Source organism: Saimiri boliviensis, chromosome 1, assembly GCF_048565385.1.
Source record: "Saimiri boliviensis isolate mSaiBol1 chromosome 1, mSaiBol1.pri, whole genome shotgun sequence".
Taxonomy (NCBI): domain Eukaryota; kingdom Metazoa; phylum Chordata; class Mammalia; order Primates; family Cebidae; genus Saimiri; species Saimiri boliviensis.
Window position 1 is genome coordinate 10,946,009 of NC_133449.1, and position 27,848 is coordinate 10,973,856.

General features: G+C 36.0%; 1 protein-coding gene across 3 annotated transcripts in view; it reads right to left on the minus strand.

The window, feature by feature from the left end:
- Nucleotides 1–27,848, minus strand: part of ROCK2 (Rho associated coiled-coil containing protein kinase 2) — a 151,789-nt gene that overhangs the window by 87,385 nt on the left and 36,556 nt on the right. For all 3 annotated transcript variants that reach the window (XM_074394045.1, XM_010337938.3, XM_074394035.1), the window contains exons 2-3: nt 10,482–10,563; nt 9,348–9,448 (exon numbers count right to left, since the gene is read on the minus strand). In XM_074394045.1, coding sequence (XP_074250146.1) covers nt 9,348–9,413 — 66 coding nt within the window. In that variant the 5' untranslated portion in view covers nt 9,414–9,448; nt 10,482–10,563. The remainder of the gene's footprint in view (nt 1–9,347; nt 9,449–10,481; nt 10,564–27,848) is intronic.

The following is a 27,848-nucleotide window of genomic DNA, read 5'->3' on the forward strand; positions in this document are numbered from 1 at the left end:
GTAGCATAGCCTTTCCTGAGAACTAGCACAATAACCCAAATTCTTGGCAACTTAAAATAGTATATGGTCTTTCATGAAAGTCTCAATTGAAGAGGTAGCCCAGGGCAAGAAATAGTGCCTTCTGCCATACACGGAGTTATTTCTGTAGGAAACCATGAGGGCAGACCCTGCCTTGACTGTACTGTTCAGAATCACTCCTGTCAGTCTCTGGTCCTGTCTACAGTTCTGGTATACCCCAGAGTGACTTTCCTTTGTGGAAGGTATGTGGCAGGGCCTTGATGCTTGTTCATCCTAACCACTTTCCAAGAGACCAAGCGTTTCCCAGAAGACCAGAAAACAAAGCTGGTGTTTTCCAGGTCCTCACGATCTGATGGACACACAAACTCGTCAATCACTTCTCTTTTCTCATTAAACCATAATTAAACCTGTAGACAGATCTTTTTTTCAGTTGACTGTGGGCAACTGGAACTATAAAAAGTAAAACTACAGATAAGGGCAGGTGACTATACACGAAAACAAAACTACCAACCAGTATCACTTCTGAAAATTGATAGAAAGATTCTCAACAAATTACTAGCAAACTGAAATCAGCAGTATATTTTAAAAGGTTTCCACATCATGACCAAGTGTGATTTATTCCTGGAATGCAAGGATGGTTAAACATGTGAAAATCAATCACTGTATTAAGCCACATTAACAGAATAAAGAAAAGCAACACATAATCATTTTAATTGAGGTGGAAAACACATTTTACAAAATTCAACACTTTTTTCTTTTTTTTTTTTTGAGACAGAGTCTTACTCTGCTGCCTAGGCTGGAGTGCAGTGGCACAATCTCAGCTCACTGAAACCTCTGCCTTCCAGGTTCAAGCAAGTCTCCTGCCTCAACCTCCCTAGTAGCTGGAATTACAGGCACCCGCCACCACACCCAGCTAATTTTTGTATTTTTAGTAGAGATGGAGTTTCACCATACCAGGCTGGTCACAAACTCATGACCTCAGGTGATCTGCCTGCCTTGACCTCCGAAAGTGCTGGGATTATAGGCGTGAGCCACCGCAACCCACGTCAATACTCTTCCATGATTTAAAACAAGAAAACACTCAAAAAACCAGGAATAAAAGAAAATTACCTTACCATAATAAACCACCTTTGTTTCACTCAAAATAAAACTACCTCAACATAATAAACAACCTATGTGAAACACCCACATGAATATCATACTCAACAGTGAAAGTCTAAAACCTTTCCCATGAAGATCAAGAACAAGGAAAGGCTTGTACCACTTCTAGTCAACATAGCAATGGAAGTTCTAGCCAGAGAAATTAGATAATAAAAAAATAAATAAAACTATCTTTGTCCATAAATGATATATGATCTTTTATGTAGAAAATCCTAAAGATTCCACCCCCCAAAAAATGTGTTAAAATAAATAAGCAAAATTGCAGCAAAATCAACACTCAAAATAGATTATATTTCTATACACTAAAAATAAACAATCTAAAATGAAAAGTAAAAAAACAGTTCCATTTACAATAACATCAAGAACATTTAGGAATTAATCAAAAAGGGATCTATAATAAAATCTACAAAACACTGCTAAAAGAAACTAAGGAAGACATAAGTAAATGGAGCCATGTCCCATGTTAATAGACTAGAAGACAGTAATATTGTTAAAATGACCATATGACTCAAAACAATCTAGAGTCAATGCAAACCCCGTAATTCCAATGATGTTTCTTGCAAAAAATAGAAAGAGGAAACAAGTGAAGGTAAAACAAAAACTTTTATTTTCTTGTTCTTAATTGACCTAATAAATAAGTTTGCTCAAAATAATAATAGCAACAATATATTCAGTAACGTATGCTTGTCTGTATGTGTACCAGTGTATATGTACACATATCTATTCACAAAATGAATAGCAATGATAGATGTGATAAGAGGAAGGAATTAGGATTATTTTGTTACTATAAGGTATTTTACACCCCCTGTGAAGTGGTATACTGTGATTTGAAAGTGGACTTGGATAAACTGTGAGTATATTTTATTTTTTCATGCTTTTATTAATAGACCTTTTTTTAGAACAGTTTTAGGTTTACAGAAAAACTATACAGCGTACAAAGAGTTTCTATATACTCCCTGTCCCCTTCTCTTTTTCAGTTGCCTCTAATATTAACATATTAGAGGAATGCATTGGTGTAGTATATTTGTTATAACTGATAAAGCAATATTTGATACATTACTGTTAACTAAGTTCAGAGTTCACATTAGGGTTCACTATTTCTGCTATACAATTCTATGGCTTTTGCAGACAAAATGTTATGTATCTACCATTACAGTATCAGACAGAACAGGTTCACTGCCCTACAAAATCACCCCTTCCCAACTTTCGGGCAACCACTAATCTTTTATCCCCCATGGGTTAGTGGGGTACAGGTGGTGTTTAGTTACATGACTAAGCTCTTGAGCACTGGTTTGGGTGACTTGGGTGCACCTATCTCCTGAGCAGTATACAATGCCCCCAGCTGTAGTCTTTTATCCCTCGCACTCCTCCCATCATTCTCCCCAAGTCCCCAAAGTCCAGTGTATCATTCTTACGCCTTCACATCCTCATAGTTTAGCTTCCACGTATCAGTGAGAACATACGATGTTTGGTTTTGCATTCCTGAGTTTCTTCACTTAGAATGAGTCTCCGGTCTAACCTAGGTCACTACGAATGCCGTTAATTCATTCCTTTTCGTGGCTGAGTAGTATTCCACCATATATATACACCACAGTTTCTTTATCCACTAGTTGATTGATGAGCATTTAGGTTGGTTCCATAATTTTGCCACTGCAAATGGTACTGCTATAAATATGTGTGTGCAAGTATCTTTTTTGTATGACTTCTTTTTCTCTAGGTAGCAACCACTAATCTTTACTGCTTCCAACATTTTGTTTTTTTTCCAGAATGTCTTATAGATGGAATTATACAGCAGGATTTACAGATGGGATTCCTTCATTTAGTACTTAAGGTTCCTTTCACAAAAATTTTGTTTTTTAATTGACAAAAATTGCACATATTTATGGTGTCAACATGTTGTTTTGAAGTAAGTATACACTGTAGAATGGCTAAAACAAGCTAATTAAGATAAGCATTACCTCACGTACCATAAGCATTAACTCACTTTTAATTAACATAAGCATTAATCAACATACTAATTAACATAAGCATTACCTCACTTTTAATTTTTTTGTATTGAGAACACTTAAAATCTATTCTCTTTAGAGATTTTTTTGAGACTACATTATTAACTACAGTCACTATGTTGTACCACAGATCTTTTTAACTTATTCCTCCCATCTAACAGAAATTTTGTATCCTTTGACAGAGATCTCTCTAGCTGCTAGTAACCACCATTCTATTCTCTACTTCCATGTACTCAGCTTTTCTGGATTCCACATAAAAGTGAGATCATGTGATATTACTATTTCTGTGCCTGGCTAATTTCACTTAACATAAGATCCTCCAACAATCAATTATCTATGTTGTTCCAAATGACAGGATTTCTTTCCTTTTGGAAGGCTAAATAATATTCCAAAGTGTAAATTACCATATTATCTTTCTTCATCCATTGTTAGGCCCTTAGGTTGATTCCGTATCTTGGCTACTATGAATAATGCTGCAATGAACATGAGAATGCAGATATCGCTACTAAATACTGCCTTCTTTTCCTTTGGAGATATACCTAGTAGTGGAATTACTGGACTGTAGTAGTTTTATCTTATTTTATTTTTTTGAGACATGAGTCTCATTTTGTTGCCAAGGCTGGACTACAATGGCGTAATCTTGGCTCACTGCAACCTCTGCCTCCCAGGTTCAAGTGGTTCTCCTGTCTCAGCCTCCCAAGTAGGTGGGATTACAGGTGCCTGCCACCACCAGCCAATTGTTTGTATTTTTAGTAGAGATGGGGTTTCACCATGTTGGCCAGGCTGGTCTCAAATCCCTGACCTCAGATGATCCACTCGCCTCCGCCTCCCAAAGTGTTGGGATTACAGGCATTAGCCACTGCTCCTAGCTGGTAGATTTTTAATTTTCTCAGAAATGTAAATAAATACTTAAAACTCTAGAGCAAACACTAAACATATTAAATGATCAATTAAAACCACCAAAGATAGAAAATGAATGGAAGACAAACTATTGATTCAATTTATTTAATAACTGTAAGCCTTTTTTTTCTCGTATGGGTTTTGGTATGTCATGACTTTGAAGGAATTCGTCCATTTCATCTAGGTTATTATATTTGTGGGCATAGAATTATTCATAGTATTTCCTAATTATTCATTCAATTCATTCATTCAAAACAGAAAGCATGAGGTCCAGATGGATTTAATGGTGAAATGTACCACCTATTAATGGAAGAAATTATCTATAATGACTTTTAGAAGATAGAAGTAGAGGGAATATTTCCAGACTCATTCTACAAGGCCAGCATTAATCTAATACCAAAACTTGACAAAGATATTACAAGAACAATATAGACCAGTATCTCTAACAGACACATGCAAAAATCCTCAACAAAATATTGGCAACTCAAATCCAACAACGTATTATGTGGTATAGAAGAATGATACACCATAATCAAGTGGGGTTTACTACAGGTATACAAGACTGATTCAACATTTAAAAATCAATTATTGTAATCCATCACACCAACAGGCTAAACAAAAACAAAAAAAACAGATGCAGAAAAAAACATATAACAGATGCAGAAAAAAACATTTAACAAATCTAATACCCACTCATGATTTAAAAAAAAAAAAACCTCTCAGTATATGAAGAATAGAGAAGAACTTATATTTGAATTTTCTACAAAAAGTCTACAGCTTACTTTACATTTAGCGGTAAAAAACTAGCCTTCCCACTAAGATCAAGAACAAAAGCAAGGACATTTTCTCTCACCAATCCTTTCCATCATTGTACTGGGAGTCCTAAGTAATGCAGTAACACAGGAAAAGGAAGTAAAGGGTATATAGATTGGGAAGGATCTATGTGATCATCTATGAAGATAATTCAAAAATTTCCTGGAACAAATGATATAGCAAGTTGCAAGATAGAAGGTTAATACACGAAAGTTCACGGCTTTCCTGTATATGATCAATGAAAAAGTGGAATTTAAAATTAAAAACACAATGCCATTTACATTAGTACCTAAAAAAAATAAAATAGGTATAAATCTAACTAAAGATGTATAAGATCCATATGAGAAAAACTACAAAATTCTGATGACGAGTATCAAAGAACTAAGCAAATGGAGAGACAGTCCACATTCTTGGATATGAGGACTCAATGTTGTCAAGATGTCAGTTCTTCAAATATTGACCAACTTGGTCTATATTTTCAACGCATTCACAATAAAAATCTCAGTAAGCTATTTTGTGGATATTAGCAAACTGTTTCTAAAGTCTATATAAAGAAGCAAAAGACCCAGAATAGCCAACACAATATTAAAGAACAGTCAGGTGCAGTGGCTCACACCTGTAATCCCAGCACTTTAGGAAGCCAAGGCAGGCAGATCACTTGAGCCCAGGAGTTTGAGACCAGCCTTAACAACATGGCAAAACCCCATCTCTACTAAAAATACAAAAATTAGCCAGTAATGGTGGCACACACTTGTAGTACCAGCTATTCAGGAGGCTAGGGCAGGAGGATCACCTGAGCCCAGGAGACAGAGGTTGCAGTGAGCCAGGATCATATCACTGCACTCCAGCCTGCACAACAGAGCGAGAAACTGAATCAAAAAATAGCAATTAAAAATAAATAAAGGGCAAAATGGGAAAGAATGACACTATCCAACCTCTAGACTTACTATAAAGCAAAAGTAATCAAGACAGTGTGATATTGATGAAAAAAAGACAAATAGATCAATGAAACAGAATAGAGAGCCCAGAAATAGATACACATGCATATAATCAACTGATCTTTGACAAGGGAGCAGAGATAATACAATGGAGTGAACAAATGTTGCTAGAATAATGGAACATCTACATGCAAAAAAAAAAACCAAAAACAAACAAACAAAAATGAATCAAGACCAGACCTTATATCCTTCTATAGGATAACCTAACCCACCTTGATTAGTGCAATGGCTTTTTAGATATAACACCAAAAGCTTAACCCAAGAAATAACTGATAACCTGAACTTCACTAAAATTCAAATTTTCTACCACGCAAAAGACAATGTCAAGAGGATTAGAAGAAAAACCAAAGGCTGGGGAAAAATATTTGAAAAAGACACATCTTATAAATGACTATTATATAAAAGAACTTGTTATACAAAGAACTCTTAAAATTTAACAATAAAAAATAAACAATACAATCAAAAAACTGGCCAAAGAACTGAATAGACACTTCATCAAAGAAGATATACAGGCTGGGCATGGTGGCTCATGCCTGTAATCCTAGCACTTTGGGAAGCCGAAGCAGGAGGATCACCTGAGGTCAGGAGTTTGAGACCAGCCTGGCCAACATGGCGAAAATCTGTCTCTACAAAAAATACAAAAATTACACGGGCGTGGTGTCAAGCACCTGTAATCCCAGCTACCTAGGAGACTGAGTCAGGAAAAATCACTTGAACCCAGAAGGCAGAGGTTGCAGTGAGCCTAGAATGCGCCATTGCACTCCACCCTGGGTGACAGAGACACCACCTCAAAAAAAAAAAAAAAGAAGATATACAGATGGCAAGCAAGTATATGAAAAGATCTACATCACATGTCATCAGGGAAATATCAATTAAAATAATGAGATACCATTACACACCTCATCATATAACCAAAACACTTGGTTTTTGTCAATTATAACACTGACTACACCAAATGCTGAGGAGGATGTGAAGCAGGAAGAATCCTTATTCATTGCTGGTGGGAATGAAGACTAGTACAACCACTTTAGAAGACAGTTCAGCAGTTTCTTAGAAAACCAAATACACTCTTATCCTATGATCCTTGGATCATATCAATATCCTTGGTATTTAACCAAATGAATTAAAAATTTATGTTAAAAACCTGCATGTGGATGTTCATAGCAGCTTTACTCATAATTGCCAAAACCTGGAGGCAACCAATATGTCCTTCAGTAGGTGAATGAATAAACTTCGGTACAGTCAGACAACAGAATACTGTTTAGTAAAAAGTAGTAAGCTAAAGGATCATGTAAAGACATGGAGAAACCTTAAATGCATACTACTCAGTGAAAGATCACAATCTGAAAAGGTTGAATACTGTATGATTCCAATTACATGACATTCTGGAAAAGGCAAAACTATGGAAACAGTAAAAAGAGTGCCTGCCAGAGACTTGGGGCTGGGAGATGAATAGGCACCACACAGAGGATTTTTAGGATAATGAAAATATTATGTATAATAGTATAATGATGGGCATATATCATTGTACGTGTATCATTGCCCAAACCTATGAGATGTACACCACTATGAGCAAACCCTAATGTAAACTATGAAAATGGGTGATTGTGATGTGTCAATGTAAGCATCAGTTGTACACAAATGTTCTCTAATGAGCGATGCTGACAATGGAAGTGTCTACGCACATGTAGGGGCAAGCGGTATTTGGGACATCTCTATACCTTCCTCTCTATTTTACTATGAACCCGAAACTGCCCTTAAAAAATGAAAGTCTTTAAAAAAAAAAATGAAAGAAAAAGAAAAAAACAAGGTAACAGGGCACCTAGAATAAATAAAATATTACAGGTATGGTCCATTAATTTCTATCAGTTTCAAAATCATATTAAAGCAGCCCAAATTTCTTTACTACTTTAGGTGGTCTGATCACTAATAATTCTTGCCTGGTTACATTTAAGGAAAATGGTTCTTTAATTCAGACAGTACTATTAAACAACTATTTTCTGTGTTCTTCACATCCGAGTACTATATTCTGGTTAAATTTCACTTCTGTCTGGCCAATCATCTTTACCATTGATGATTTCTGGATTTTGGCTCATCACCTAAAATCATCCTCATTATACTTCAGGTTTAACTCACTTGCAACATAACATACCACCACTGCTCCCATATAAATCATTAAAATGTTTAATAGGAAAAGAGAAACCCTGAAACCTTTCTTGAAGGTCTCTGTCCCATGTACCATCATGCTTTCACCAGCCTCCTTAGAATATAATTAGTGCATTAGTTATAAAGCTTGCCTACCCATACAATTACTACCATGCCATTTCACTGTATTATCCTCAAGTATGTCAGACTTCTTCAGAAGAATATTCTTTTATGGATATGTATTACATCTATTGCACTACCCTGATCTACAAGTCCAATAAACCTATCAAAGAAAGGCCCAGTGTGGTACCTCATGCTTGTACTCCCAGTACTTTGGGAGGCCAAGCAGGTAGGTCCCTTGAGTCCAGAAATTCAAGACCAGCCTGGGCAACATGTTGAAACCCCATCTTACAAAAATTGAGCCAGGTGTGGTGGCACATGCCTATAGTCCCAACTACTTGGGGGGCTTAGGTAGGAGGATTGCTTGAGCCCAAGAAGTCAAGGCTGCAGTGAGCCATGATTGTGCCACTGCACTCCAGCCCCGGTGACAAAGCAAGACCCTGTCTCACAAAAGAAAAAAAACAAACCAAACAAAAAACCCAAAGAAAGAAGAATGAAAGGGGAAAAAAAAAAAGGTCTATCATGACTTGCTCGTAACAAAATCCATGCTGGCTTATAATAATCACGCTTTTCTCAGTGCTCCATCAAGAAGGGTAGACACTGTAGCATGAAGAAGAGAACTGGACTTTACTTTCACTATATTTAACTATAAGGACAATCATAGAGGAGTCTCATATACTCAGGTGATAAAAACAGGAATACTAGATTAGAAACAGTTCCTCAATTAATAATATAAAGGTAATAGTCACTGTCAGCATTTGTAATATTTCCAATTGGTACCACTTTGGCCTGAGAAAATAAATTTCAGATTTACTTTCAGTTATTCAAATTTATTTGTTGAGTTTCTTATATATCTAAATAAATCTCAGTTCCTTAAGCAGATATATTATTAATCTGAACATTCTAAATAAAAATACATTGGTTCTAGTGGAATATTAACTGCTAGGCAGATCACATGTGAAACTATATTGGCCTTATTTTCTACGTTGTGTTTCAGAGCTGGAAGAGACCCAGAATTTAGATAACAAAGGCCTCCTTTTATACATGAGGACACTGACCAAGATCATAAAGCTACCTTCTGGCAGGGTTGGGAATAGAAATTAGATTTACTCAGCTGCTCCTGATAATGTTTCATGAAACCATGATGTCATAAAGAACAGTAAGAACAAAACAAATACTTTCTTACCAACTGGACTTCACCAAAAGCACCTCTTCCAATAACTTTTACAACATCATAGTCCTCTGCCTTCATCTGTAGACCTCTGATTTTTTTCACAATTTTCTCATCTACCATAAAAAGATCATACTTGTAATATCAATCATATTTATAAACAGTATTTTTAATCACCATATTTATAAATATATTTTTGTTTAAAAGAAGACAGTTTTTAGCTAAATCGGCCAGTTTTTAAAGGCTATTCATTAAATATCTAAGATATGCGTTAACCTTAAAGAACCTTAAAACTTAAGGTTAACCTTAAAACTCTCTTTGGTTTATTATCACATATAAATGAACACCGACTGCCAAAAAGTAGCAGTTAACAGCTATTCTGTTGCTGAATCCGTTGCTTAGCAAGTTAGGTAATAGCTGAACACAGTGATGACCCAAGCAATCCTGGCGTGCACTCTGAATCATGACAGAAAGTTGCCATGAAATTACTTGCAAGGATAATCTTAGTAATGAATTTTGATGGCCTACTTTTCTGAAAAGTGGTAATCATACTGCATATATAGTAACTATAGATAAGATTGCTTAATTGGGAAAATATCTCAGTCTCTCTCCATTTCAAAGTACAGAGCTCACTGTGATGATACAAAGTATATATTGTTTTGAGAATTTATTATTCTTGGAATTCAATTGAATTTACTTCTGCATTGCAACATTAATACTCACAAATATTAAGAGTTACCACATACATAGTAATAATAGTTACCACATTATTTATTATTAACTAGTCTGAAATGTCCACAATTACAGAAACATAAAGCTTATTCTCCGGGTAATATAAAGTCTTGGAATTATAAATATCAATTTAAAACTTCTCTTGGAACTACTATAAATAACCTGCCCTAAAATAGCTAAATATTCTTAGTAATGTATTTCAAAATTTAGAACTTTCTCTGCTTTAAATATTGTAATCTGGCTCTGCAATTTTGCTTTAAAAATAAAAGTAACCATTTTTGAATAGATAATAATGGTCAAAATACTTAAGTTTAATAAATTCATTAAATTAATAAATTTATAGGCTAATAATAACCAAACAGAAATCCCGTCAAAAGTACAGTTCCATGAGCAAATATGAAGCTTAAACATACTTACATCTATTTAAGAAATTATCTATGTTCTTATTTTTCCTCAAAGCAGGAAAATCCAAATCAAGAACCAAGGAATTTAAGCCATCCTGTTAATAAAAAGAGGAGAAGACAGTTTTTACAATTTCCAAGTATTCATTAAAATTAGCCTTTTAATTTTATTATATGTGATTTTCACTGGAAAAATGCCAACCCACTTTGATACAATAGTGTCCGTTAGTTCCATATCCAACAGCTTTAACTGGTTTCCTAACCTCTGTCAGAGAACATCAGAAGTGACCCTATCATGTTTTCCTTTGCTCTTTTAGCCAAGAGAAAAATGTCATTTCAAAACATGTATCCGTTATTATTTTTGCTAGTCAGATGTCTTTTATCTCTTCAAATGGCCAAATTTCACCAGGTTTTGACATTAAGAAATACATCTACACTAAGTTCCCTCTCATTAAACCTGCATTAATGTTGTGCCTAGTACAGATGAAGAAGTGAAAATCCAAAAATAAATGACGCTATCCTTACTCTCTGGGAGCTCAGTCTCAAAACTAAATTTCCCCTTAAAACAACAGTAACAAAAGGATGATGCACTGTCTGCATTTCTATTTTTTTCTTAAGTTTTCTGTATTTTCCATATTTTTCTACAATGAGCATGCATTAAATTTATAATAAAAACAAAAAACTATATACACATAATGGTGGAGGTGAAAAAAACTCACTAGAAAGTAACTAAGTCTCAAATTACTCAATGGAAATGCTTGTGAAGGTAACAGGATTTCTAAAACACTATCACAGATTGTCTCAACGCCAAGTAACTCTGGAAGGTAGGAGGAAACATCTTCATGGAAGGTAGGAGGATGACTTTGATTTCCTGAGGGTCACACTGTTAGGAAATGACAGTAGCTGCATATAACCTAAATCTTAAGAGGTCCGACAGACTTAACTCATCCCTCTACTCTCAATGATCAGTCTGACACCTGTTTAAAAAAAAAAAATAGGAGTCTGGGAGGGTAAAGAGGGAAGCTAAAAAATTGCAGAAATGGAAAGTAATAAAAAGAAACCTTTAAAGGACTTGATGGGAGGAAAACATGGGGGAAATTACATACCAAATTTAGAAAGGCAAACCAGGTGGGCGTGGCAGCACACACCTGTAATCCCAGCTACTTGGAAGGCTGAGGCAGGAGGATCACTTGAGTCCAGGAGTTTGAGACCAACATGGGCAACATAGTGAGACCTCATCTCTTAAAAAATTTCTTTGGAAAGGTAATTAATCTACCAATTCTAAAGTAACTGTACATACTATGATTACCATTCAGTTATAGTTCATATTTTAAAATTTTCATTCACTAAAAACTGTTAACATTTTATGACATTCATTTGGAAAGCATTCTTGCATGCTTCCATCTACCTTCGCAGAAAGAAAAATTTTAATTGACAAGGCAAAAGCTTCTACTCCAAGAGTAAATCTTCCTCAGAGACTTTTCAAACAAATGGACTATTAACACTTCATACTGAAATGAAAGTAACTCTGCATTAAAATCTCCATTTACACACAGGACAAGAGAAACCTTTCTTTGAAGCAACACTATGACTTGACATTAATAAAAGAACAAAATCCTTGTTTCCCTCCCTCAAAAGTTCTCTCCAAGAGATGGAATGATGTGAAGATTAAATAATCTGGAAAGTTTATAAATATTTTCCCATAATATTCCCCACTAGTGTATAATCAGAGAGCTTTTTCAGCATTTGGAACATTTTTAACATTTGCTCAACTCAACCATTTTGTTTTTAAAACCATTTTTTAAAGGACCAAACGCTATTGCAATTAGGCACTATTATTTTTATGTAGCATCAATTTTTAATAATACTATGACACTTTAATGTAGGTTGGTAATATATACATTTATAAACATATTTTTACTTGAGGCCTTTATGTTTTTAATTTTTACAGTCAAAATTTATTCTATTTAGTATTACCTTTTAAGAAAAAATTCTGAATTGTTTTCAGATACCAGTGTTTTAAGTATACGAAATTAATGCTGAGATCCAGTCACTGGGGAAGGTGAGTTAGCTCAGGACTTGATTGAAAGCCTGTGGCTGTGACCTTCCTTGTTACGCAGTTTCAAATAAACCTTCGTAAGTTTTTTTTTTAAGTGTCTGTGATTTCAACTGTGATTATTATTTTCTTTCTGAGACGGAATCTCACTCTTGTTGCCCAGGATGGAGTGCAATGGCATGATCTTGGCTTACCACAACCTCCGTCTCCCGGTTCAAGCAATTCTCCTGCCTCAACCTCCCAAGTAGCTGAGATTACAGGCATGCATCACCATGCTCGGCTAATTTTTTTGTATTTTTAGTAGAGACAGGGTTTCTCCATGTTGGTCAGGCTGGTTTCAAACTCCCAACCTCAGGTGATCCATCCGCTCGGCCTCCCAAAGTGCTGGGATTACAGGTGTGAGCCACCACACCCGGCCCTGTGATTAATTAAGTGACACTAATTCCAGCTACTCAGGAGGATGAAATGGGAAGATCACTTGAGCCCAGGAGTTCAAGAGCAGCCTGGCCAACATAACAAGACCCATCTCAGTTTTTAAAAAATGATACTAAAACTGAGATAAATAAATAGTAGAAAGAAATATCAATATATTCAGAAAAAGCCTACAACCAAAATTTCACCCAACTATATAGAAATGACAGCAGAACATTTGAAAATGATAGCCCCACTGAGACTAAACAAAACACTACCAACAACAACAAAATATTCAGAAAGAAAAATGCCAAGCAATGCGTAAAAGTCACACAGGTCTATTGGATTTCAGGTCAGAAAGCAGCAAGATTAATGACTGCTGATCAAAAGGGCCTAAATGAGGTGAGGAACTAAAACCAAACTGATTACTAGAAAACCAGCACCTGAGGTGAAAATCATCACTCCTAAAATATGACACCGGAGGGAAAAACAACAATTACCTATTGCCCAAGTTTCATATGAATCTGCATAACTAGACAGGGCAGACACAGCTTTCAATCAAGCCTTGAGCTATGCCTCCAGCTAGCCCAGTTACATCTCTAAGGTTACCAGCTGAGAAATGTGAATTAGCTCCAATGCAGGAACTAACTTAGGTTGTCTATATGCAAAAAGTTGGCATGAGAGAAAGGCAGAGAGAAAAATGTGTTATCCTACTATGTTTTTGAAAAAAACTTGTGTAAGCCAACACCCAGTTTTCCCTGCTATAATTATTATGGGGGAAAATAAATACACATAAAATGGTCTATTTTTCTAACTTTTCCTCAACACAGAGCCTTATACTTCAGTTGTCAAGAAACGAAATACTGAACTTGATTTCACTTGCACTATATACACTGCTTCTTAATATCTAAATGTTGTTAAATATCCAAATAAAATGCTTCAAAAAATAAAAGGAGATTAGAAATACTTTACCCACCTGGAAAGTCTAAATCGATAAGCAATATGATGGAGATACTCTCTCAGGAATTTCAGTTGTTACATGAGGTGCAAATTATCCTTTAGCTAAAAATTTTATACATTTATGAGTTGTCAGCACATAGGTAGTATTTAAAGCTAGAAAAATGGATAAGACCATCAGAGGAGTGACTACAGATAAACAGAAAAGAATCAAGGAAAGAGATCACTATTAGGAAGACAATGGAGATGAGGGGACTAAACAGGAACCACCATTTTTTTGAGGAGGAAAATCAAGACCATCATGGCATCTTTTTTTTCACATATATATATATATATATATATATATATATATATATATATATATAATTGCATTTTAGGCTTTGGGGTACATGTGAAGAACATGCAAGATTGTTGCATAGGTACACACATGGCAGTGTGATTTGCTGCCTTCCTCCCCATCACCTGTATCTGGCATTTCTCCCCATACTATCTCTCCCCAACTCCCCACCTCCCGCTGTCCCTCCCCTATTTCCCCCCAACAGACCCCAGTGTGTGATGCTCCCCTCCCTGTGTCCCTGTGTTCTCATTGTTCAACGCCCGCCTATGAGTGAGAACATGCAGTGTTTGATTTTCTGTTCTTGTATCAGTTTGCTGACAGTGATGGTTTCCAGGTTCATCCATGTCCCTACAAAGGACACAAACTCATCGTTTTTGATGGCTGCATAATATTCCATGGTCTATACGTGCCACATTTTCCCTGTCCAGTCTATCATAGATGGGCATTTGGGTTGGTTTCAGGTCTTTGCTATTGTAAACAGTGCTGCAATGAACATTTGTGTGCATGTGTCCTTACAGAAGAACGATTTATAATCCTTTGGATATATACCCAGTAATGGGACTGCTGGGTCAAATGGAATTTCTATTTCTAAGTCCTTGAAGAATCGCCGCACTGTCTTCCACAATGGCTGAACTAATTTACACTCCCATCAACAGTGTAAAAGTGTTCCTGTTTCTCCACATCCTCTCCAGCATCTGTTGTCTCCAGATTTTTTAATGATCACCATTCTAACTGGCGTGAGATGGCATCTCAATGCAGTTTTGATTTGCATTTCTCTAACAACCTGTGATGACGAGCATTTTTTCACGTTTCTTGGCCTCATGTATGTCTCCTTTGTAAAGTGTCTGTTCATATCCTTGGCCCACTTTTGAATGGGCTTGTTTTTTTCTTGTAAATCTGTTTTAGTTCTTTGTAGAATCTGGATATTAGCCCTTTGTCAGATGGATAGATTGCAAAAATTTTCTCCCATTCTGTTGGTTGCCAATTCACTCTAATGACTGTTTCTTTTGCTGTGCAGAAGCTGTGGAGTTTGATTAGGTCCCATTTGTCTATTTCGGCTTTTGTTGCCAATGCTTTTGGTGTTTTGGTCATGAAGTCCTTGCCTATGCCTATGTCCTGAATGGTTTTGCCTAGGTTTTCTTCTAGGGTTTTTATGGTGTTAGGTCTTATGTTTAAGTCTTTAATCCATCTGGAGTTAATTTTAGTGTAAGGTGTCAGGAAGGGGTCCAGTTTCTGCTTTCTGCCCATGGCTAGCCAGTTTTCCCAATACCATTTATTAAATGGGGAATCCTTTCCCCATTGCTTGTTTTTGTCAGATTTGTCAAAGATCAGATGGTTGTAGATGTGCTGTGTCGTCTCCAAGACCTCTGTTCTGTTCCACTGGTCTATATCTCTGTTTTGGTACCAGTACCATGATGTTTTGATTACTGTAGCCTTGTAGTATAGTTTGAAGTCCGGTAGTGTGATGCCTCCCTCTTCGTTCTTTTTGCTTAGAATTGACTTGGCTATGCGGGCTCTCTTTTGGTTCCATATGAAGTTTAAGGTGGTTTTTTTCCAGTTCTGTGAAGAAGGCCAATGGTAGCTTGATGGGGATAGCATTGAATCTATAAATTACTTTGGACAGTATGGCCATTTTCATGATATTGATTCTTCCTAACTATAAACATGGAATGTTTCTCCATCTGTTTGTGTCCTCTCTTATTTCGTTAAGCGGTGGTTTGTAGTTCTCCTTGAAGAGGTCCTTTACGTTCCTTGTTAGTTGTATTCCTAGGTATTTTATTCTCTGTGTAGCAATTGTAAATGGCAGTTCGTTCTTGCTTTGGCTCTCTTTAAGTCTGTTATTGGTGTATACGAATGCTTGTGATTTCTGCACATTGATTTTGTATCCTGAGACTTTGCTGAAGTTGCTTATCAGTTTCAGGAGATTTTGGGCTGAGACGATGGGGTCTTAAAAGCCAGATGAAGATTGCAGGAAGAGGGAGAGAATGACAGAAAAATGATAGACTAATGAATGATACTTAATATGACTAGTAAGTGAACTTAAATTGAGGACTATGAATTTAGCAACTCAGAAGTTAGCAGTAACTTTTCTAAGGGCTGTTTGGATTACAAGTTGATTATTCCCAAATCACTATTCACCACTCTCTTAGTACTACTATTTTAAATACTGTATTTTTTAAAAAAAAAAACCTCCAAATTCATAGACTATAAATAATAACTAGCATTCAGCATGACCATAAATGTATCTTGTTCTTTACAGCCCACCTACCAAAAACTTTAAATTATACTGGTTAATACAGCATGTATTATTAACAGGGACCTTTCTTGATTACTTTGCACCATTAATTGTATAAAGCACTATACATGCACTTAACATTTTATTCCTCACGCATATAAGTTAATACTATTGTCACACCTATATTAGTAGGCCCAGAAACTGATGCTGAAAGAGGTTAAAAAATGTGCCCATGCCAATATAGCTTATATGTAACAGAATTTAAATTTTAAGATGCTCTTACAAACAATACTGAACTTAAAAGTTATAAAATAATGAACTTATTATGTAATTCCTCTAAAAGAATACTAAACAACAAACATGTTTTAAAGCTAAGACAAAGAAAACAGTTGGTTGCAGAGCATAGGAAACATATTTCTGTGTATCTGCTGTACAGATGAGTGACCAGGAAACGTTATTTAAATGAAGTCGTAACACATTTCCTCTGTTTGCTATTTCAATTCCATACACAGACATATAACTGAAAATAGTTCATATGGTTTGGATTTTCATGTCTCTGTCAAACCTCAAGTCAAACCGTAACCCTCAATGTTGGAGGAGGGGCTTGGTGGAGGTGATTGGATCATGGGGGCAGGCTTTTCCCTGTTCTCATGACAGTGAGTACTCATGAGATCTGGTTTAGAAGCATGTAGCACCTCCCTCTTCTCCCACTTCCTCCTTCTCCAGCCACGTAAGATGTACCTGCTTCCCCTTCACGTTCTGTCACCATTGTAAGTTTCCTGAGGCCTCCTAAGCCATGCTTCCTGTAGAGCCTAAGGAACTTGAGTCAGTTAAACCTCTTTTCTTTAGAAATTAACCAGTCTCAAGGTAAGAGCCAACAAATACACAGATGTGTTTTATAAAGAGATAATAAAGTACAGGAAGTCTAGAAGTTAAGAAACCTGGCTTATATCATCACAGTTCTGCCATTTACAGGCAACTTAATTGAGGACTGGTAAGTCAACTTAATTGAGGACTGAGAATTTAGCAACTCAGAGGTTAGCAGTAACTTTGAGAAGAACTTTTTAAATAGAGGAAAAGATAAAATTGTGTGACCCTACACAAGTAATTTTACCTAATTTCTAGAGCCCTCATTTGTAAAACAGCCCGTAGCCTATAAAATCATTCTGGTGAGGAGTTCTTTAAAAATTGGCTATTTAAATAGTTAAAGCAAGGCCTGGAAAAGAGAAAAACACTTTTCTGGGGCAAAAGACAGGAGCAATAGGAATGTTATTACTTTTCTTTGCGCCTCAGGCTCCAATATGGCTCAGCATCTCAAGATAGGACCAGTATTATTAATTTTTCCTTTTAGCTTCACATGCCAATATGCCTTGGCATAAGTATTCTACCTGATTTTGACTTTTTAAAATTTTGAGTTTAATATTTTGTTCATCATGAGTTTTTGCATTAATTTTTAAATTATTACATTAAAATACTTATCTTGATTACTGTGGCTCTTTAGGGTTCCCCTGTAAATTTTGTTCCAAGCGCCTGAATGGCTTCACCCTAGCTTCAGCCCTGGTCCTAAAAAGAGAACGAACCTTTACAATGAGAGAGGTATTAACTATCACATATTTTGATTTTAAAGAAATGTGCAAAAAATCACATTACTGATTTGATGAAAGTTTTAGAAGACGATTAGAAAAATTAAGTATAAAGTTAGTAATTGTTCTAATGGTGTTAGTGCTGCTGTGCTGATGATAATAAAGCACTGCTGTTTGCAGAGTGCTTAGATAGGCATGATGTCAAACACTTTGTATAACATCTTATTTAATTTTCTTAGTAGACTGTGGAAGTAGGTGCTAATATCACCAAATTTTTTAGTTGAGGAAATTGGGCTCGGAGAACTTAAACAATTTCCCAGAACTGCACAGCTAAGAAGCAGTAGGGTTAGTATTGGGCCCAATGCTGCTTCGAGCAATTACTGGTATTTTTTAAATTAAATTCTAATTTTTTTCTTTTAAAATATTAAGTCAATGGGAAGATACAGATTGTTTAGAAACACATGAATAAAATTAAGATCAAATTATGTTTGTATTATTAGATTTTTTTTTTTTTTAGATGGAGTCTTGCTCTGTTGCCCAGGCTGGAGTGTAGTGGCATGATGTCAGTTCACCACAACCTCTACCTCCCAGTTCAAGTGACTCTTGTGCCTCAGCTTCCAGAGGGGCTGGAACTACAGGCACATGCCACCATGCCCAGCTACTTTTTTGTATTTTTAGTAGAGATGGGGTTTCAAACTCCTGAACTCAGGTGATCCACCCGCCTAGGCCTCCCTAAGTGCTAGGATTACAGGTGTGAGCCATTGCGCCCCACCTGTATTACTTGGTTTCTTATGGTTTATAAATCAACAATTTTATCTTTTCCGCTATTAAAAAAAGTTTTTCTCCTAAAAAAAATACAATGTTACCTGAAACTCCCTATAAAACAGAAAATCAGCAAGTTAAACAGCAGTCTATTATAAAGTATTAGAAAAAGTAACGTATCATCTGAATCTTCTTCTTAATTATTTGTAACTTGCACAGTTAAATGTCCTACATAGACTTTAGGGGAAAAAAAAAAAAAAAATCTCATTCCGGACATAACAAATACATACAAGAAAAATACTCCCAAAAAGGCCTGCTGGTTTTATGTTTTATTAATTTTTCTATTCTGTGCTCATGGTACACAGATAATTATATGAGTTCAATATTTTGATATTCTGATACTATCAATAATTTGATAATATCATTCTGCAGCAGTACTCTAAATACACTGCTGGCAGAATTTGTTTATACAGTGCTCCATCTGAGATACTCCAGGGAAGACCAGATTACCTTAAGAGAAGGCCTGGCGTGGTGGCTCACACCTGTAATCTCAACAATTTGGAAGGCTGAGGTGGGTGGATCACCTGAGGCCAGGAGTTCGAGACCAGCCTGGCCAACATGGTGAAACCCCATCTCTACTAAAAATATAAAAATTAGTTAGGTGTGGTGGTGCATGCCTGTAATTCCAGGTACTCGGAAGGCTGGGGCAGGCCAACTGCTTGAATCCAGGAGGCGGAGATTGCAGCGAGCTGAGATCGCACCACTACACTCCACCCTGGGTGAAAGAGATTCCATCTCAAAAAAGAGAGAGAGAGAAAACCAAGGGTCTCAAAGCAGAATAACCTACGCTTCGTGGACATTTTGGAGCCAAAGGAGCAAGACGGTGGGAGGAACAACTTTTCCTGCAAAGTCTATCTAGTAACTAAGAATGCTGGAGATGACAATGGCCAACTAAATTACAAAGCAACATTTGCCTGTAATATATTTGTGGATACAGTTAAGTAGATAGACATGTGAGTCGCTCTGAATATAAAGCTATTCCACTATTTTCTAAATTTTGAAAAGATTCAACAAACAGATAAAAGTTTTGTTTATTAGAAGGTAAAACAATTTGGTCATATTCACACTTAATGACAAAAAAAAGAGTCTTCCAAACCTGTTTCCAGGCAATTGTCAATTAAATAAACAGAACCTTCTTTTACATTTTATAACAAGAAGTTTGTCCATACGGTTTCCACCTCCAAGAACCTCAATATAGAAAATCATTTTTCTACAACTGTGAAGTTAAATTTCAGCTTCACCTGCAAATAATATCAGTCAATAAATGTTAGCTATTATTACCACTATTTTCAGTATCACCTAACTACACACTATGCATTTAAAGATTATATGACTTAGTACACGGAGAGTTGAAAGGTTTTTTAACTTTAATGTCTAAACCTATTAGCACATTTTTGAAACTAATAGAACTAAAAACAGTTCTATCACTAATATAATGTGTTCCACAAATAAAATTATTTTACTCCTTTAAATCTCATTTTTGACATCTATGCAATACAACATCTAAGTCACAGGGCTAATGGGGCTAGTATGACAACTAATGAATGACTGTGATGCCAAATGAAAAAAAGGTATGTATGAAAAATACTAGTCACCGTAACTCCTTTTGTTATTAATGTAATTATGTTTTAGTCCATTTTAAAAGCTTGTTCACTCCTGATTTTTAATCTTATTTTAAGTTTATATACAGCTTAAAATTTTATTTCAGCCAGTTAAAATCTGAGAGAGATTAGATACAACACAAAGGTGCACCACGGAGCAACATTATTTATAATAGCAAGAAACTCAATGCAACCTAAAAATCTGCAACAGGAAAACTAAGTAAATTCTACTAAAGCTTGTTAAAGTTATTTTAAGTAATCATGAAAAATAATGGTTACAAAGGCTAGGTAGGAACTAATATTTTTTAAAAATTAATATGTTCTAAAAGTGCAGAATAAAAATTAAATATATAATAATTCTACTTAAGGAAAATATGTATATGAAATTTTTGAATGGAAAGTAACAAATCCAGTAACTATAATACCATGATAAAATTTTATGGTTTTATTCTTTTCTTCTCCTAAATTTTTTGTGGTGCAATTTTATAACTCATAATAAAATATAGTAAAATCTAAGTGAACAAGATCTCAGGTATTATAGAAGACAGTCTTAATAAATTTAACTTTTAAAAAAATTACTCATTATCCATAGCTCCATAGCTCTACTGAAACGGATCCTATTTTAAATCCCAATACATTTCACTATTTGTTGCCTCCTACAAATCATATGTTGTTTTTTTCTCACTCTCTTCTCTGAACTGGGATCTTTACAGGGATTAATAGATTAATTTGAGAAAAACTGACTTTTTTTTCCCATCCAATAACAAGGTAGGTCTCTTCATCTATTTAAAAGTTCTATTTCTTTGAGCAAAGTGTTATTTACATCTATTCTAAATATTTCCTGTTAAGTCTACTGCTAAGTATTTTACTTTTATGTAGCTGTTACCACATTATATTAGGTTGGCCATGTGGAGGGCACAGAGCTCTCTGAATACTTTTATGAACAAACTTTTTTCGTGTTTCTGATAGAAATGTTTGAAACATCCCATTTCTTTCTAATTAATGGTGTTTAAACACATATTAAGTAACTAAAAGCAAATGTAATTTCCCTAAAACTCTGTTACAAACTTATCCAGAAAAATAAAAACATCATGAAAAACACAGGTGGTGGTGGTGGTGATTAGAAGGTTAGGATGAGGTGACATTCTGGAAAATTCTGTTTTTTGACCTGGCTGCTGATTATATGGGTTCTCAGATAGTAAAAATTTATCAGGCTGCATACATAAAATATATATACTTTTCTGTGATCATATATAGAGATATATATTTACAGAGAATGTTTTGGATGCACTGAGTAATAATGAACTTAATGCAAGATAAAAATAGCACAGGAGGCCAGGCACAGTGGCCTGTGATCCCAACACTTTGGGAGGCCACGGCAGGCAGATCACCTGAGGTCAGGAGTTTGAGACCTGCCTGGCCAACATGGTGAAACCCCAGATCTAGTAAAAATACAAAAATTAGCCAGGCATGGTGGTGTATACCTACAGTCCCAGCTACTCAGGTAGCTGAGGCAGGAGCATCACTTGAGCCTGGGAGGCAGATGTTGCAGTGAGCCAAAATCATGCCACCGCACTCCAGCCTGAGCAACAGAGCAAGACTCTATCACAAAAACAAAAAACAAAACAAAACAAAACAAAATCACAGGGGCAAATGAACTTGAAAACCTGTTTGCCATCATCGTGCTTAGGCATTTTCACATACCTTATCTAACATACTGTATCTCCTTAATCAGGGAGGACATATGAATATGAAACTCATCTTCAAGTCGGCTACATTTCATTTCAAAGTTTTTTTTATTACAGAGATTTATCCTCTAAACACTTTTAAAGCTTATTTGGGTTCAAAGTGCTGGGTGGGGGGGAGTAATGAGAAGTCACATGACCGTATGCTTCGGATCCCATCTTCCATGTAACAGAAAAGATGTTTCTTTTAACCTTTAAAAACAAGTCAGCAATTTTGAGCGAGGAGAGCTGCCCTGCTGGAGAATCTGAGATGGAATTAAAGGAATTTCAAACACAAAACTATCTTTCCTTACTGTCAGAATTTGATATATCACTATAGTTATCATAAATATGTTTTAAAACTATAGAGATTTAAAAATCTCATTTTATATTCCACATTAAAAAAAATCACTGGAAATAACCCAGCATCAAATCATTAAACCCACAGACATAACCTTCAATTTTCCAGTCAAATATTAATCAAATCTAAACAATGAACTTTTTAAGGCACAACTAAGTACTCTTATAAACCAAGTACACATTAAAAATAAAAGGGCAAAAATGTGTGTCCACAGATCACATTAGGAAATTAACATTTACTGAATGCATACTATGTGCAAAAGAAAGTCACTTTCTCATTTAGTTCTTGTAAAAGCCCCACTCGAAGAAAAAAATGGAGAAGTGCTTTGAGGTAGAGCCACTTAGGTATACAGCAGAGGCAGAAGCTGCAACCAGGAACAGATCTTTCTGCTATTCATACAGGTACAACTAAGAACTATGAAAGAACGCAGCAAGAAGAAAACAGTTGTTGATGGTTGTTTTAAAGCACACACTCTTCTCTTTTCTTCTTCTAAGTACATTTGTAACTATGTAGAATGAGTGGCCAACCTAATTTTCATGGAAAAGTTAAAATGTTCTTCTCAACAGAAACTAGAGAAGAAAGACATAATTCATTCTTACCCACGAAGCAACAGTTCTCCCATGCCTCTCAGGAAACTTTGTACACACTTTTTCAAAAAATTAGAAAACATTTTAACAACCTTTTAGGTATCTATCTTGTTCTCTTTTGTCCACTGTATGTGCATTCCCCTATAAATAAAGAATGATGAGCAAGTCTTGGAAAGGGAATCTAATTCACAGTTTTTGGGGTCTATTTTATATTCTGGTAGCCTATAAATTTTTATTTGGCAGAGAAAAGTTTGAAAAAATTTGAAAATTAATAGATAATTCTAGAGTTTCTAAAGGCTAATTACCAACTAGACCATTCATCCATTACTCTGCATATTGCTCCTTCATTTCTGGCAATAACAGCATCTTAAGTAGGAATAATAACTTATCAATTTAGACACACACTAGTAACTATGGCTTAAAAGAAACAGAAAATTGCTCAACGACACTGTGCCTAAATTGCCCTTAACTGGAACTCACAAATAGCCATAATTTTTCCTACACTCAAAATGGAAAAGGCAACAAAAGCAACACAAAGCTAGCCCTTATTCTTGGAACCACCTTCTAGGCTTAATGACTCTATTTCTACAAAGTAGTACACTGCGACCCAGCACACCCTTATTTGCAAGTATCCACCAGATGCCCAACAGACCCACATAGTCTCCTAAGTTGAGTGAACCTACTCAATGAGTGTCAAATGATCTACTAAGGTGCAAAAAAAAGTTACATAATTGGTGAGTAGAATTAGAAAGTGAGTATAGTGATTTAGTAACTATAGCCACTAACATATTATACTTCTTCCATGTGTATCTATATCTCCTTGTGAAATTTCAGGAGGAAAGAAAGAAACTTACAATAGTTCTCAAAACCTGGTAGCAAAATAAACTAAACTTAGAACCTAATCTTCAAATCACTGCAACAACATTAACCCAAAATTGTAAAAAGCAGTAATGCATATGTCATTTAGTAGAAAAAGTCTGTACCATTAGTAAAATAAAGTAATAGTATAAAAAATAACTTATGTTTATAGAATTATACTTTAAAAATTCCTTTTATGTGTATTTTATAATGCACATATTTTAAAACTATAGTCCATGTACACAAATTATAAATAAAATATATCTGAGCTATTCTCAAAAATTTTTCAATTATAGAATATAAGATTAAAACTTTTGAGATCATAAATTACTTAAGTAAGGATTTTTTATCTTCCTTAAAGGTTAAAACTTACATTCCATACTCTAAGCATAGTGTATATATCCAAAAAACTGTAGTGCAAATAGCCAGCATCTTGGTATCAACATAACCAAAATTTTCTCTTTCAAATCTTACCTACTCTGCTGGGCATGGTGGTGGCTCATGCCTGTAATCCCAGCACTCTGGAGGGCCACGGCAGGTGGATCACCTGACATCAAGAGTTCCAGACCAGCCTGGCTGATATGGTGAAACCCTGTCTCTACTAAAAATACAAAAAATTAGCCAGGTGAGGCGGCAGGCACCTATAATCCCAGCTATTTGGAAGGCTGAGGCAGGAGAATCACTTGAACCTGGGAGGCGGTGGTTGCAGTGAGCCAAGATCGCGCCATTGCACTCCAGCCTAGGCAACAAGAGTGAAACTCCTTCTCAAAAAAAAAAAAAAAATCTTACCTACTCTACATCTAATAAGCAGTGCCATTCTATGTAAGTCAGGTTCAGAATTCCTTTCCCTTGTCCCTTACTTCAAATCATTCCCTCTGTACTGCTGATACTTCTCAGGTCTCACAGTTGGCTCCCTTCTCCACTTCATTCTCTATTATGTTTTCAGATTCTCATCATTTCTTACCTACTAACTAGTTGCCTCTAATCTCCCTCTGCTCCAGTACATCTCCATTCTACTGCTGAGTAATCTATTTGAAATATAAAGCTGTACATTTCATGCTCTTCTTAATATTCAAGTTTTTTTGTTGTTATTTTTTTGTTTTTGTTTTTGAGACAGAGTCTCGCTCTGTCACCCAGGCTGGAATGAAGTGGTACAATCTGGCTCACTGTAACCTCCATCTCCTGGGTTCAAATGATTCTCTTGCCTCAGCCTCCAAAGTTGCTGGGATTACAGGCACCCTTAATATTATTCCATACCTTCCAAATGCCTAGAAAGTCAAGTCTAAACTAGCATTTGGAATACTTTGCCCCATCAATCATCTCCAATCTGACTTCTTACTATTTGCCACCCTTCTTTAACATTTTTCCTAGATTTGTATTGTCTAACATAATACTTTGTTATACTGGGGGTTGAATGAAATATTTATTGAAATTAATTTCATTTGTTTCTCTCTACTTTTTAAAATGAGGTTCCTGAAAACTTTTAAAGTATATATGTGGTTCCCATTATATAGTTACTGAACAGTATCCCCTGCAAAGTTTGGACCAATCAAACTTTCATCCTTCCCCTTGATTTTTCTACTTCCGTAACTTTCCTCACAGGCTTTCACCACAGAACATTCAACACTCATTCATTAGCTGAGGGGCAGCCACATAACATGGCTGAGTGCTAAGCATTAAAATAAAAAAGTTCTTCAGTCATCTCTACTTCTTCAAATTTTTAACTATTTTTCAAAGATCAGCTCAAATGAAACTTATTTCTGCAAAATATTTCTTCAGGATCCTCCAGGATAAAAATCTCTCCTTCCCAACTCCTACATATTACACGTTCGTCAAAGAAGATGTCACTTTGTCCTCATAAAAGTTATTTTTGTACACAGCTTATCTATTAGCTGTAAATTCCTCAAATGCAGAATTCTTCAAATCTTGCTTCTTACCTCACTGAGAACTTGGACAATCCTTCATCACCAAATCCATACACGTTCCTACATCTGTGCCCACACATTTTACATTCTTTCCTGCTATTATGGATGTACAGTCCTCACTACAGCTAATCCCTCCACCCACACACCAAATCTCCCATTCCCTCTTGCTCATTACCACAAGAGCAATTCTGTCTCCCCACCTCCCATGATCTCTTCATTTTTTCTCCCTGCCTTCTCTCTCTACTTGATTATTGCCATTGGCATGGAAACATGTCGTTATTTCTCTTATCCTTAAGAAAATATCTTGATCCTACCTCCCATACAACTGCCATTTCATTTCAACCTTTTTCTTTACAGAAAAATTTCCTGGAAGAGATACCTATTCTAGCTGTCTTTTGTTTTTCTCCTCCCATTCCCTTTACAATTCACTCCAATCAGTTCTCCCCCTACTAACAACCGTCATTACACTACCTAAACCTTTCTTTCCAAGCTTATTGGTGACCTACATGTTGCTGATCCAATGGTCATGTCTCAGTTCACATCTTACTTGACCTATGAACATCTTTAGACAGTCCTTCACTATTTACTTCTTGAAAACTTTTTCTACTTTCCTTTGATGAAAACCCATTTAAATGGTTTATCATATATTTCTCTGGTTGCCCTTTCTCAATATCCTTTGCTGATTTTCTCCTATCTTGGGGCCTCTTCTCTCAAATTCACTCACTCCTTGGAACTCCATCTTGTGTCTTTAAATACATGCTGATGGCTCCGAAATTCATTATCTCTACTGTAACCAAAATCCTGAATTCAAGACCCTTATATCTATTTGCCTATTTGTCAGCTTTTTCTGAACGTCTGGTAAGTATTTCAAACAATAATGTCCAAAACTATGCCCTACCCCTTTTCCTTCTACAACCACTTCCTTCAGTCTTTCACATTTCTGTTCATGGCAATTGCATCCTTGCAAATACTTAGGCCAATAATGTTAGTATTCAAGTTTGACTGCTTTTATTCTCAAGAGCCCAAATCCTAACATCTACAAATCTAGTTAGGACTGCCTTCAAACTGAATCCAGAACTCCACCAGATTTCACCACCTCTACAAATCACCAACATTTTGCTGAGATCATTGCAAATGTCTACCGTTAGGTCTTCTTGCTTCCAACTTTGCTCTCTCTCTCTTCTTAGATTTTCAATGGAACAAAGAATGATGCCGTCACTCCTCTGTTCAAAACCTTTAATGGCTTTAAAGCACAATTCCCAGCCTCTATCATCTGCCCACATCCACCTAGTTAACTCTCCAACTTCACGTCCCATTACTTTCCATCTCACTCATTGTGCTTCTGCCACACTGGTCTTCTAAAGGTTTCAAAAAAGCAAAAGGTGCCCTACACATGGAGTGAGTAGGAATGGGTTAGAAAGGTAGCTCGGTGGCAGACAAGGCACTAACAAGGAGGGAAAACTGAGCAGTACCACAGCCTTACAGGGTTGCGAGACTGACTAGATATGAGGAATTCAGCCAGTTAATTATGTAATAATTGAACCAGGCTCATACTACTGACAGAGTAAATACAAATATGGGGGAGAAGGGATAAGTGCACTGCAATGGACTCAGGATACTGGGTTGGAACTTGAGGTTATCAATATGAATTAACAGATTTCAATATATAAAGAAGGAGACAGGTGGCCAGGTACTGTGGCTCAACGCCTGTAATCCCAACACTTTGGGAGGCTGAGGAGGGGGGAACAACCGAGGTCAGGAGTTCAAGATCAGCGTGGCCAGCATAGTGAAACCCTGTCTCTACTAAAAATACAAAAATTAGCTGGGCACAGTGGCACACACTTGTAGTCCCAACTACTTGGAGGCTGAGAGAGGAGAATTGCTTGAACCCAGGAGGCAGAGGTTGCAGTGAGCCGACATCATGC